Below are 13486 nucleotides of genomic sequence, written 5' to 3' on the forward strand. Positions count from 1 at the left end.
CCAGTCGACTCCGCTGACTCGTGAGCGAGGTGAGGACACGGCCAGCACAAACTGCAGCAGCCAAATCCACTCATCTTGCCCCCCAGGAGCCCCAGGCCACCCTCCCAGTGGGGCCATATGGGGCTGATGGGCAAAGAGCTGTGCTGGGAGCACCTGCTCCCTGCAGCGAAGGCTGCTGGGGCTGTTGTGAAGTTGGGCTGAAATGGGACTTGGCATTTTTCACGTATACAAATCCTTAAGACCCAGCCAGGCCAGAGGAGGTCAAATCTTAGAAACCAGGAGCCCACGGCCAGGGCTGGGCTCAGACAAACCTCCCTACCCCACGGGGCTGCCAAACCCCCACCTCCTGGGGTGGAAAGGGCAGAGGGAGAGCGGAGGCTCTTTCGTGCCTCCCGTGTTGCCGGCAGAGGGAAGGAGCCTGGGCTGGAGCAGGGGCCAGGTGGCCACTCTGTGCCCCCCGGGCTGTGCTACACCCCAGTGCAGTAGACACCGCCCTCTCCTCCCAGCACACAAACCACGACCAGGTCCAGCAGGGAGTGGTCTTTCTAATGAGCTTTAATAGTGATTGCGTACAAGGGAGCCAGCGCCGCAGTCCCAGGGCTGCAGTGGGTCCCATGGCGTGCACCGAGCTCCCTCTGCCGCCGGCCCGGAGCCCTTCCCCATGAAGCTCTTCGAGCAGATGAAGCCCACGGCTGGGACGCAGGGCTGAGCGTCAAGAGGCACCTGATGGTGCTCCGGGCCCGCTGCCCTCCTCCACAGGGTTTATGGGTGGCAGCATGAAGAAACAGGAGGTGCAAGGAGCCTACAGCCACCTCCACTGCAGCCCTGGGGCTGCCGTTACTGAACTGTGCAAAAACCAAAACAGCCCCTCCAACACCCACCAGGTCCGTGTGTGCAGAACTGGCCTCCAGCATGGCCCCAGGCAGCCAGCTGGCAAAGACAAGGAGCCAGGCTGGTGTCCCCAAAGCACCCTGCTCCTCCTCGTCCCTCACAGGGCCAGGTGGCAGAGGCGCATGGGTTCTATGTTGTCCCTCCCGTCGCTGAAGCAGGTGCTGAAGAAGGGGCAGTATCTCTCTGCAGAGACCTGGTGGAAGGTGAAGAGGTGGGACATGTTCCCAGCATCGAAGAAGGTGACGGTGCCCTCCTGGCAGTCCAGGAAGACCCCCACTTTCCGGAGGGGCCGACGGGGAGTCAGGCGCACCCAGGGGGTGGCAGTGGCCCAGTACTCCGTCCTGTTCCGCAGGCGAAGCGTCCAGTAGCCATTCTCTGGGCACAGCTTGACCTTCACCGCCCGGTCCACAGCCTCGGCGGCCACCCCCAAGTCCCACTTTGTTTTGCTGCCCACCCAGACCTCCCAGTAGTGCCGGCCACTGTCAAAGGTCTGTGAGCTCAGGACATTGACGCACTGACGGAAGCGCCGGGGGCTGCTGGGGACGGGCTGGGCTCGATTCCCCTCTGTCACCGCTGTCAGGTCTCTGGAGAAGACCAGGTTGGGGTGAGCTGACTCAGGGTCGAAGGTGAGCGGGGCAGGAGCTGTGGAGACATTGAGCATGGCATTTTACCGGTTGCATATTCCCCTCTGCGGAGCATCCACGCACATCCATCCTTCACCCCAATCCGCTCACCAGGGCAGATGGAGCGCAGCATCCGTCTCCAGAAGATGTACTGCAAGGGGCCACTGTGGCTGTCCCTGTAGTGCTCCAGGTTGAAGGCAGGCTGGGTCTCAATGCGCACCGAGGGCCTGGGGCAGAGGGAGCACCAGTCAACCCCTCTGCCACGCCGTTAGTGAGGTGTGTGGGAAGAGTGTGGTCAGGACTACAGCACGCTACCGCACGTGACGGATTTGGTAAAGATGGGACACAAACCTCCCTGGCAGCTGCTCGCTCCCCCTAGCACGGCACGTGGCTCAGGGCACAGGGGCTGTGGACCGAGGCAGATCCGGCAGCTCCGCTCATGGAGCAGTGACTCCCGGCAGACCAGCACGCCCAAGCAGGACTCCTGCATGGGTGAACAGGCCAGGCCTGTGGAGCCGGGCTGCATCCCACTACAGAGGGATGGTGGGGACAGGGATGTGCTCCCCTATGGCAGTTCTGGCCCTCAGCTACTCGCAGTCTCAGACAGACCTGCACCTTGGGGTCAGTTTTGCAGCCCTGGGAGTTGTAAGAAGCTAAAAATGGGCAGGGGGAAGCCAAAGCATCCAAAGGCATCAGCCTTGCTCCTGCCTGCAGCGTGCATGGCTCTTGTACCCATTCCAAACCAGCACGTCTCCTCCACGCGCTCTTCCAGCCCATCCGTCTCAACACGCACGCTCCCTGGGGAGAGCATCCAACATGTGCTGGGGATGAGCCACCACACAGCACAGCACCAGTAGCTCGCTGAGCAATTTGTGATGCTTTTAAAACTTGAGATAAGATCCCTCCCCATGTGGTCCCAGCCAGGGACAGAGATAAGCTCCCGAAAAGGGAATCGGCTTCTTTCATGCCAGACACGTACCTGATATCCAGGCTCTCCACCTGCAGCCAAGAGCAGAGAGAATTAACAGTCACTGTCTGTAATTCATGCAGCTGCACAAAATAAGCTCCCTGTCCTGCCTCCTGCTGTCATGAAGCACAGAGAGAGGAAACCAACCCGCCAGGACCCTGACCCTGGGGGAAAATGCCTGGGCGCTGCGGCCAAGGCAATTTCACGGGGGTGACAGAAAAGGAGGAAGGCTCCTGAGACCCACCACATTGGAAAGATCACCATATCCCTTGTGGCTAAAGCCTCCAGACCCCAAGGGAATGGGTAGATAATCCAGAGGGATGGCAGTGACAGTCTGGTGCTCTCCCCCACCCCAAATTCATATCCTGACTCCTCATCCTTCTGCCAGGGTCGGCCAAGCACACTCACCTCCAGCAGTGACACTTCTTCCACCTTGCTCAGGGTCTGCTCTATGCGCTCTATGTCCCTCTGCAGCACCGACACCCCCTCCTCCAGCTGGTGGATGTCCCCGTGCAGGCGTGTCAGGGACTGCTCTTCCTTTTCGCCCAGCTCTACCAGCACAGCTCTCTCCTCCTCCTCCAGGATCTGATGAAGGCGGGCAAACTCTGCGCGGATCTTGATGTTCAGCTCCCCGGACACCTTCTGAGCAGAGGGAGAATGCAGGAGATGAGTCTGACAGCATAACCACACAAGCAGGTGCACAGGATGGCTGGGCTCGTTACTCTGCTTACAGAGTTCAGGAAATTCAAGGGTCTCAGACATACCCACGACTTTTTGGCTGGAGAACATGACACAAGGACAACTTCTAAGACTGCAGAGCCAAAGGGGAAGGAAAAAAAACAAAAGAAAAAAAAAAGAAAAAAGCTCTACCGATGTCTCGGTCACCTTAACTAGAAATCCTTGCACACAGCCACAGTGGGAGCCCACAGACCTCTCCCACACCACCAGGAATTTGCTTATGTGCACAACTGGAGCTCTTTCGCTTTTCTGGAGCTGCAGACTCAGCTGTTCAGGTTAGTTAGGATTTATTTCACATCGTGCCAGACCCTGGGCAGAGCCACCTGATACCGGTAACTTGCTCTTTTCCTCTGGTGTCTCCATCTCTCAGGGCTCCTGTTTGCATGGGAGACGGGGGAGCTGCACAAACTAATCTCTGTAGTCAAGGCTGATAAAATCCCATTCAGCTCTTTTCAGATGTTATTTTTTTTTCCAGTTGTTTAGTCGGCCAGCCAACCTTGTGGTGCTCTCACTGCCTTCCTGCCTGTTTACAAGAGACAGCCAATGACTTTATTTACCCAGTCTTTAAGCTTTTAACCTCTAAGTGCAACCTTAGCCCTCATTATTTCTTGAGGAGTGCTTCCTGAAATGCACATCCCTTTCTACCAGCAGGAAACCCATCTCCCCCAGAGCACATCTGCAGCTTCACCAGCTGGTCCAGCATCCAGCCCCACTTTGCTCTAGCAGGTGCTTGTGCTGACACACCATAACTGCAGAAGACATCCATGGCCTCCCCGTTCGGGCCAGCAATTTGCTCCTTTACTCTTGAAACACTTCTTAGTCAGCTCTTCCACTGCAACAGGACAACAGCCGCATGTGCTTCTTCGATAACGCTTTGTTAACCTCAAAGGTCTATTACAAATCTGGCGGCGGGATAGAGGTATGAAACAGTGCAGGCAGGGGGATCGGAGACTCCCGTCGGAAGACAGTCTCCCATCAGTTTTATCTCACCTCTGAACTACTTCAGTTTTCCTTACACTCTCCTTCTTTGGCTTTTAATATTTTTATGCCACTCAAGAAGGAAGCAGTCAGCCTGTGGCTGTTCTTGCTTCATTGATCAACGACAAGTAGGCAGCCTGGTGCCACTTGAGCCTGGAGACAGCACTCAGGCTCCTCACATTGTCTCAGAACTTCACAGGGAATCCAAACGCAGTCCTGGTGACAAGGCCACCGCTCTGCAGCACCAGCACCATTGCTGACCCAGCTCCTTCCGCTTTGCTGTCACCCCTTTGGACACACGAGAGGATTTCAGAGCTTCCAAGAATTAACCCTCTCCCAAAGCTGCTCATCCGACAGCTCTCACCACTCACAGTCTTGGCTCCACTGCACCAATGGACCTTGTAAATGCTGCATTAACAAGTGTTTAATGTCTCTTCCCGAAGCCTCCACTGACTATTCAGTAGTGGTGGGCTCTGGCCTACGTGGGGCGAGTTTGTTCAGATCCCTACATAGTTATTCCTCTAGATTTTTAAAGGAAGCTGAGCTAAATCTCAGCTGAAGTGATACACAGATCCTCTATGAACGTTAACCCTGAGGCTGTACAGAAAGCAGCTATCACAGGGCATTACCGTCAGGCCACAGATATTTTCCTGTGTCGCATGCTTCCTCTGCAAGAAGTTCTCCATCTCCTTCTGACGAGCTTGCAAAGCATCTTCCAGGTGCTTCTGTAGGAAGGAGGAAAAGAAGGTGAGGAGACCATTTCACTCCTCTGCTGTGATTCAGGAGCAATCCCAGCTCCTGAGGCCAGCATTAGGGAGAGGCTGCAACAAGATTTCTTACAAAGGCAGCTGGAGAAGAAAGCACCAGATGCACAGACTTGAGAACTACACATGTGTGCACATAATGAAACAAATTTATTTTTAAGACTGGGAGCTTCATCCTGGGATATTGGTTTGCAGAAGGTTTAAACCCCACGTGCTGTGAACTGACTTGTGCAGGGACTGACTCCACGAGCAGCACACCCAGCACAAGCAGCCCTCACACCCCTTGCCGCCTGTTCCCTACGCCAGAAACAACCAGGCTGTGATGGAAGTTGGACATGGCAGTGAGGGAGAGAAATGCAAGAAAAGAAGTGTCCAAAAGACAGCTGGAAGGAAACAAAGGGAATGAGTAAGGAGGAGACACAGATGTCACTGCACTCGGGTCAGGTGAGGCACACACAGGGCTCCCTGGTGGGGGAACCGACTGCGGGAGGAGGGGGTGGCAGGCTTGCCTTGGCCACACGGGGCTCTCGCAGCTCTCGGACTCTTCCTTCCTTAGCCAGGCAGAATCCACTCACCTGCATCTTGTGCTGGTGCTCTGCAGAGCTACAGCGCCGCACCTTCTCCACCAGCCCCGACAGCAGGTAGTGTGTGCGGAAAGCCCGGCTGGGGAACTCTTGGCGGCACTGGGGGCAGGAGGGGACGCGGGTGCTGCTCTCCCAGTAGCCCTGGATGCAGGCCTTGCAGAAGTGGTGCATGCAGTCCAGCATGACGGGCTCGCTGAAGAGGTCGCAGCAGATGACACATGTCAGCTCCTCCCACAGGCTCCGCTCCTGGCTCCTGCTCGCCATCCCTGCTGGCACACAGGCCCCAAACTGAGCTTCCTGCAGCCACCATCCCCAGATCCCTGTCCCTCTGGGCTAGCGCAGAGCTCTGCCCCCCCTCACGCTGGGCTCTGCTGGCTGCTCTGGGGCAGGGTTTGGTTACCAGACCTCGGGCAGGAGGCACAGGACCTGCCCGGGTGTATCCAGCCCTGGAAAGCCCCAAACGGTGGGAGTTACCGTGAAGCCCCGGCGGAGGGTCAGCCCCTTTGCAGAATAACAACTTTCCGTTTCCAATTATTTCAGCAAAACCACCCGCGGGGCCCACCAGGGACGGGCCGTGTGCCCTCACGGGGCCCCAGGGAAGGGCCGGCCTGGCTCAGAGACAGCAAGCAGCCGCCCCACAGCCCGGTGGCCCCGTGTGCTCCGGCCCCCCTGCTGCGAGGGACACCCCCCCACCACCCCCCCCCGGCTCGGGGCCGCCCCGGGGCTCAGCCTTGGAGCGAGCACCCCAGTCCACGCTCTCTACCCCCCGGGACACAACCCCGACCTCCCCCGCCATCGCGGGGCACCCACCGGGCTCCCGGCCCCTCCGCGTCCCGCCGACGGCCCACCAGCAGCAGCGCCGCCACCGCGCAGCTTCCTGCCGCCCGACTCACCGCCTCCGCTCCGCCCCGCCCCTCCCGGCGGACCGACGCCCGCCTCGACCAATCGCCGCGCGGAAGCCGCCCCGCCCGTCCGCTCATTGGATGAGCGCCGCGGCCGTGAGGGAGCGGTGGGCGGGGCTTCGGCATGTGACGTGCGTCAGGTGCGGGCGGGCCCGGGGCGGCTGCCGGGGCCTCGCGAGCCGGCCGCGGGAGGGCGCGTGCCGCCCCGCCCCGCCCCGCCCCGCCCCGCCCCGCCCCGCCCGGTATGGCACCGCTGGGTTCGGCAACCGGAGCAAAGAACGGACCCCCCCCGCCCGGGGAAGCGCCCGCCCTCCCCCGGTTGCCCCTCGCCCACGGTCCGTGGCTTTGCGGGGGCGCAGCCGGCTCGCCCAAGCCGCTGGGCAACTCCCGGGGGCGCGGCTTCAGGTCTCGGTCAGGAACCGCGGGGGCCACAGGCGTGTTAGCAAAGCAAAGGAGGGAGGGTTTTCATCCTTGTCCTGGTTTCTGTTTCATTATTTCCTTTTTATTTTATTATAAATATTTAATTAGAGTAGTTTAGTTCCTCCTAAAGCTGTAAATCTCTTTATCTCTCCACCTCCTCTCCTCGGAGCGGGAGATGGGGGAGAGCATTTGTTGACCATCATTGGCCAGTCCAGCCTAAACCTTGACAATCCTGATGGCTGGCCCTGAGATGTCGTGGGAAGCAGCAAACGCTGGTGAACGTGTGAGAAACATCACGAGAGCTTTCAAGGCTGGAAGTTAAAGCGAATAAAACTGAAACGGGGGGGGGGGGGGACACAACACACAGGGACAAGCAACAGTTACGCAGACCATCTGTCTCCTAACCGCTGGTAGAGCATCCGCCCGCAAGGGCGATGTGCTGGGGACTGTCCATCTACTGCCCTCCTCCTGCTGCCCCTCTGCGCTCTCTCACCATTAGAGCAGTGCAATTAATGCAGCAAACGTTTCCGTCCACCTTCATGCTCCTGTCTGAGGGATTTTCCCAGGCTTTCTCTGGCACTGTGTGTGCGTGCTCGCTGGCGTGCAGCAGCCCTGCTCGCTGGGATCGGCCTCCTCCCTCCCAAGGCCAGCCCCTCGGGGTCACACGCTCAGCCACAGCCCCACGCCGATGTTCGGAGTTTGAGCATCACTGACTGCACAAGGAGCAATTGGTCCTGGGGGACGTTGGCTGTGGGCAGGCGAGGTGCACCCTGGGCATCCTCCTGCACCCCCCTGGGCACAAAGCAGTGAGGAGCTGATGCTCCTCGTCACTCACCATTCCTCGGCAGAGCCCTGGTGTAGGGAGCGCGAATGCTGGAGTGAGCGTGGTGGGGTGGGATGGGATGGGGGAGCAGAGCGCTGAGCTCCAGGAGGTGCCATGGACAGGGGAGGGAGGATGTGGGCTGCTGTGAAAGTGCTCCGAGGCCTCTGGGTGGCCAAAGCAAGTGGCATCTGTGGATGCCAATGAAGTTAAGTCGTGCTTAAACACGCTGCCAGCCCCAGCACAGTTGTTCTGGGGGCTCAGGACCTGCTCCAGCTGGCTGAGCAAGGCAGGGGTTGGCTGCACCCTCTTGCTCCAGTCCCCATGGTGGCAGTGGGACAGGGATGCTCAGCACCCGCTGCTCGCCAGGCACTGGGGGATGGAAAGCACTCGCTGGGCAGGAATTATTTCCAACAGGCTGAACCCACTCCCATCGCTGCCCTTTTCCCCTCTCCACTGCACAGCTCAGCGGGGTCCCCCTGGGAATGTCACTAGGATGGTGACACTGGGACCTAGGGATGACACAGGGATCCAGGGATGCCCAAACAATCTCCGCTTAGCTGTGACTTAGCACAGCAAAACCTCACTCCCCATATTTACAGAGTTTTGTGCTTCCAGTGAGCTGTATCTTGTCGTGCGAATGTGCCGGGGCTTGCTGGGAGCAGTGACCGCTGCCAGCCCAGCGTGCTGCAGCCGCTGTGGCAGCGGGAGGGTGGCACATGTCACCTTCCCGCCATGCGCCAGCAGTCCCTGAAAACAGCCGGCTTTGAACTGGTGGATTTTGGATGGGAGCTGAATCGTCTGCTTACATGCGTCCTTTTGAGAGGGAGAGAGCTTCATCATCCGTGCCCAGGCTTTGATCTCCGGGCTTTGCCACCATTTCTCCAGGAGGCACTACAGACTATGCACAGACACGCGCACAAACCAGCAGACAAGACGCCCAGCCCAGGACACGCAGCCCGGGGTGAGCCAGGGTGCTGCTCCCTGACCTGCTGCAGCTTGCAGTGCCATGGGCCATTACTTGCGCATCTCTGCACAGAGGTCAGAGCATCAATAATTGCTTTTGAGCAGAGATCTGGAATGTGCCGCAAAAGGTTACGTTCCCCCAACAGCCTGAGCCACCAGTGGTGGGAGATGTCCCTGTGAATCAGCATCTGCGCTGTGTTCGGAGAGCTCATCCCTCCCCGCGGGGCTGGGATGAGCCCAGGGAGGTGACAGCCCCCAGCCGGCGCCTCCCTGTGCCCGGGGGCAGCTGCAGGCCTGCCGTTTGGAGAAGACGAGTCCCTCTGTAGCCAGGTAACTGAAGCTTCACCCTTAAACAGCAGAATTTGTGATAGCTCAGCTGATGTTGAGCTCCCCCGTCAGCTCCACTCTCAGCCCCAGCTGAAACCTGGTCCTGGGCACTGCGGGAGCATCCCCCCGCTGTGGCACTGCGCTGGGGCTGTGCCAGCCGATACTGGGGCTGGCCCAGGGCTGCGGGATGCTGCTGTCATGGGAGCGATGCTCTGCACCAGGGCATGGTGCTGCCAGCGGGGTCCAGGTGCTGCAGGACACCCTGCAGCACCCAAGGGCGTCCTGGACACCCTGATGTCTGGACTCGACTTTCCCAATAACTCCCCTTGTTGCCGACAGCACCGATTGCCCATGTAAAATTGCTCGTCTCCATCTTTGCAGGTTTGAACTGCAAACGCGGGTTTCGGAGCCAAAGGAGGAGCGGCACCATTTTACCATGCACTGCACTAATCCATCAATCCCAGAAGAAAGTTCTAATACAGGCGGGGATGTCCTCGTCATGGCCATTTAACTTTCTGGGACATCAACTATGAGATCTAAAGCTAACAGTGAGTGGCAGTCATTTCCCAATGAACACGTCTCCCGTCTGCGGATTGAAAACACACGCCCGAGCGTCCCCGGGTCTCGAATTCTTGTTTAAGTGCTCCTGGCATCTCCTTCCTTTCAGCACTCGCTTCAGTTGGCAATGTAATGTTTTTCTTTCTTTTTTTAGCATATTCCTCTCGGGAGGCTCCAAGTTCTGGGCTGGGACCGGAGAACGCCCTGTTTGGAGAGCCTGGTTATGCACTGGGGAGATGAAGGATAACATGGATGGGGAAGGGTCTGGCCGAAAACTCATGGATAGGGTCCAAACCCCATCGCGGTTCTCCGCTCCGTGCAGTAAACATGTATTTTTGGAGATGGGTGTCAGGGGCACAGTTTGGCCCTAGAGAAGGAGGGGAATGAAGTGGAGAGTGTGGTGGGTCCAGCTGCCGGAGGGATTCACTGGGGTCCCAGTGATACATGAGGAGAAGGGGAAGAAACTGCTGATCCGCAGCATCAGTCCCTCGTGTTGGCTCTCCAAACACAGGCAGGAAAGCTCGACAGGGGTTGAGGAGCTTTGCATTTTGATTTCCCTGTTTCACTTTGGTTTGAGTACAAATAGACACCGAGGACTTGGATTCCTCTGGATCTCGCTCTCCGCTGTGGCTCTGCTTGAGCGGTGCCCAGCTGCGGGGCAGGGGAGGGGGCAGAGGGGTAATTTGGGGCTGGAGCCTTGGGGTCCCACGACGTGGGGGGGTGCTGGGCAAGCCCCTCAGCGGGTGACTCCTGCGCTCGCTGGTCCGTGCCCCCCTGCACCCCCCGGCCCGGCCCCTGTAGAGTGGAAACCCGGGGGCAGGGGCTCCTCCAGCCCTGGCGATGGTGGTTTTGGTGCGGCTGTAAGGGAAGGAAGAGCAGCAGCAACGGCAATTCCCAGCTCGGCTGCCTGCTGGGGTTTGAAAGCCCACGTGTGGGAGTGTGTTTTAAACACAGTCGAAAGACTTGTCACTCTTATCCTCTGCCCTTACCCTGGGATGCTTCAGCTGTCATCATTTCCACATTTCAGACACTGAGCTGAATTAAATCTGGTCTTTTCCACATGCTGCCCCGGACAAGCCCCAGTGGAAGGGTTTGTTGGGGTGAGGATGGAGCAGCCTGGAGCCAGCCCTTCCCGATACCCATGGCATCTTTGGCCAGGAGGGAGCATGCTGCTGCTGGTCCCCGAGAAATTCCCAGACTCCCAAAAAGTTCCCAAAAGCAGGCTGCACCCAGGAGGCTCCGCTTCTGTCGGCTCCTGCCAGCTCTCTCCTACACTGAGACCAGGAGGGAGGAAGAAATGGGAAGGGAAAGCAGCAATCAGAAAGGAAAAAGTGAAAGAAGGAAGGGATGAGGTGAACCAAGGTAACAGCTGCATCACCATTAACGAATATTATGCATCCCTCTGTGACCTCAGCTGCAGGGACATGATTTAGAGGCCTCGGGTAGAAAAGCGAGCAGGAAATGAAGCAATGCTCTGAGATATGATATCTTTGGATAAATAGCTGGAGGAGGAGGGTGACCAAAGGGTAGACCATTATTTGCCAATATTTTCTTCCCAGGCCCAAATGACACCGCTGTTTTGCTAAGGCCACAGCCTTGTGCTCTGAAGGCATCCAAGTGACCCCAAGTACCCCCACGAACTTGCAACCATGGTCCAGATGAGAGCCAGATGGAGATGGTGAGAGGTGTTGAGCAGGTTCAACCCATCCCAAACATGCCATGAAAGGACCCAGGTCAAGTAAAGCCAGTGGTCTAAAGGTTTGTGTCATTTTGTCCCTCCTGTGTCCAGGAGTTCACGGAGAAGGGCTGGGGATCAGGATGGACAAATCCATCTCCCACTACATGGAGGGAGGGAGCTGGCACCATGGGACTGGGGCTCTTCTGAGCCCTTGGGTGCTGCGTGGCTCTGGGGGCACTAGGGCTGTTGGGAGGGTTTCACCCCTGGTAACAGCGTGTAGGAAACAGGTCCTGGAGCAGGCACAGGAGGATCAACACTGCTTCATCACGGCTTTTTTTTCTCAGGATGCTCAAATGGCTCAATTCCTAGGGACCAGATTCACATGGCTGCTGAAGGTCTCAGCCCAGTCTCCCTCCCCAGGACTCCTCGTGTAAACCATCCCCAGCCGGCCCGCCAGGCGGTCTGAGGCGCCGGGATGTGAGATTCCCCATGCCGCCCCTCCGGGCAGCCAGGAATCCACGTTTGCATTCCACCAGAGTCCTTCACCTCCCCACACCCAGGCGCCAAAACCAGGAGATTTCTGCAAATATTAACATTTCTGACTGCCGTTTGTTTGCCTGTTTATTCTGAGCTACGCATGAAACCCCTCAGATATTCCACACACAGGGCTTGGCCAAAGCAGCTTTGTCCTCTCAGCGTTCCCTGTGATGGGACACGCTTCAGCTCCCCAGCCAGCCCATTACCTGGTCCCCAGGTGAAGGATGCCCCGTAACGCTCCTCTGCTGCGCTCGGATGCTCGTGGTGAGGCTGTTGAGCATTCACAGACGTGTCGAGCTGCCTCTGCAGGACCTGAAGTATGTGGATATTATTTTTTTTTGAGGTTTCTGACCTCAGCTCTGTATAGCAGGGATTTGAGAAAGGTCTTCATGGGCTCACCCTACACAAATGGACTGGACAGGCTTGGCTGCTCAAGGTGCTCGAGTCTTTTGTGGGTTATCAGCCGTATTTCACGGTCAGAACACAGTAGCCATGAAATCCAGCCCTGTGGCCACATCACATCCCCAGATTGCCTTCCCCTGGCTGGTCTGACGTTGTTTGCTATAATCTTAAAGGTGGTTACAGAGCTCAGTCCTCTGTAGCAGCCCCTGATGTCACATATGAAAATATTCAGCCCGTTCAGTGGAGACGGAGAGAATTCGTTTACCACCATTCATCCTTCAAAAGCCAAGGGATGTTTCTGTAGGAGACCCTGCAAGAACAATAACTCTCAGTGCAACATTTCCTGCAAAGCACAGGTTATTTGGCATAAACGTTCCCCGTTGCTTTTTACTTTGGACTTTGCTATCCGAGAAGGATGCAAGATGTGCTCCAAAATCTCACTCATTTTGGAGAAACTGAGACTCACCACCGCCTGCAGCTGGGCAGCCACAGCCCGGAGGCACCATCCTGTGACCCCCGGCAGGATTTAAAAGCGTCTCTTCACACTTGGCTCTGCCCTTTCCCCTTCCATTTTCTTACTACCACACGGTGAAAGCCGCAGCCTGAGCGTTACCAAAGTGGTCGCCAGAAACAAAATGAAAGAAATTCAGTTGCCATCGAGCGAGATAACCGTCTCCTTTAAGGAAAACAATTAAAGTGGCTATATCTTTGTTACAAAATCTGGAAGACCCTCAAAAAGATTTTCCTTCTGGAGCTGTTGCCATAACAACGAGTGTTCGCAAAGGATGCGATGGGGAGAGATGTGCCCTCCGTGAGCACATGGTGCCATGCCCGGCCACGCAGACGGTGCCCGCAGGCGATGCCAAGGATGAGGGACAGGCCAGCCGAGGAGGAGGGATGCATGGGTGCTATGGTTTGAGGAACCCACAACAAGTTATTGTCATTTAGACGACTATTCTATCACCCGAAGACCCCTCCCCACCTGGGAATTGGGAAAAAACAAGGAAACATGGGGGTTGAAATATAAACAGATTTAATAAGACTAAATAATGAGGATTAATAATGCTAAAGAACCAATATTGATCCTGACACCAATATAAAATCAGCCCGTTCTACCAGCAGGAAGCTGGGCACTCCCAGCAGGGACAGCCCATGTGGGACACTGCGAGCACTGCGCCTTCGGGAGGAAGGGAAGGGCTCAGGGGTCTGGCACCGGGGCAAGGAGTTCTCAGGATCACAGCCATCAAGAAGAGAGCAACTCCTCAGCAAACTTTCATAATTTATATTGAATGTGATGTTCATGGTATGAAATAATCCTGTTGGCAGCTTGG

The 13486-nt window shown here is 57.1% G+C and overlaps 1 protein-coding gene across 2 annotated transcripts; it reads right to left on the reverse strand.

Moving 5' to 3' along the window:
• Positions 1 to 537: 537 nt before the first annotated feature.
• On the reverse strand, positions 538 to 6460 carry LOC141749957 (nuclear factor 7, ovary-like). 2 transcript variants are annotated; one of them, XR_012589525.1, is made up of 8 exons: positions 6356 to 6460; positions 5537 to 5811; positions 4827 to 4922; positions 2890 to 3123; positions 2494 to 2513; positions 1626 to 1741; positions 833 to 1533; positions 538 to 600 (listed from the first exon to the last, which is right to left on the reverse strand). XR_012589525.1 is itself a non-coding variant. In XM_074604304.1 (7 exons), the coding sequence occupies exons 2-7, from the start codon at positions 5807 to 5809 to the stop codon at positions 989 to 991; spliced, it is 1284 nt and encodes a 427-aa protein (XP_074460405.1). In that variant the 5' UTR covers positions 5810 to 5811; positions 6356 to 6460; the 3' UTR covers positions 538 to 988. The 2 variants fall into 2 exon arrangements, 1 of the variants encoding a protein (XP_074460405.1); XM_074604304.1 differs by having other exon boundaries at positions 538 to 1533.
• Positions 6461 to 13486: the final 7026 nt, after the last annotated feature.

Source organism: Larus michahellis, chromosome 11 (assembly GCF_964199755.1).
Source record: "Larus michahellis chromosome 11, bLarMic1.1, whole genome shotgun sequence".
In the NCBI taxonomy this organism is placed as follows: domain Eukaryota; kingdom Metazoa; phylum Chordata; class Aves; order Charadriiformes; family Laridae; genus Larus; species Larus michahellis.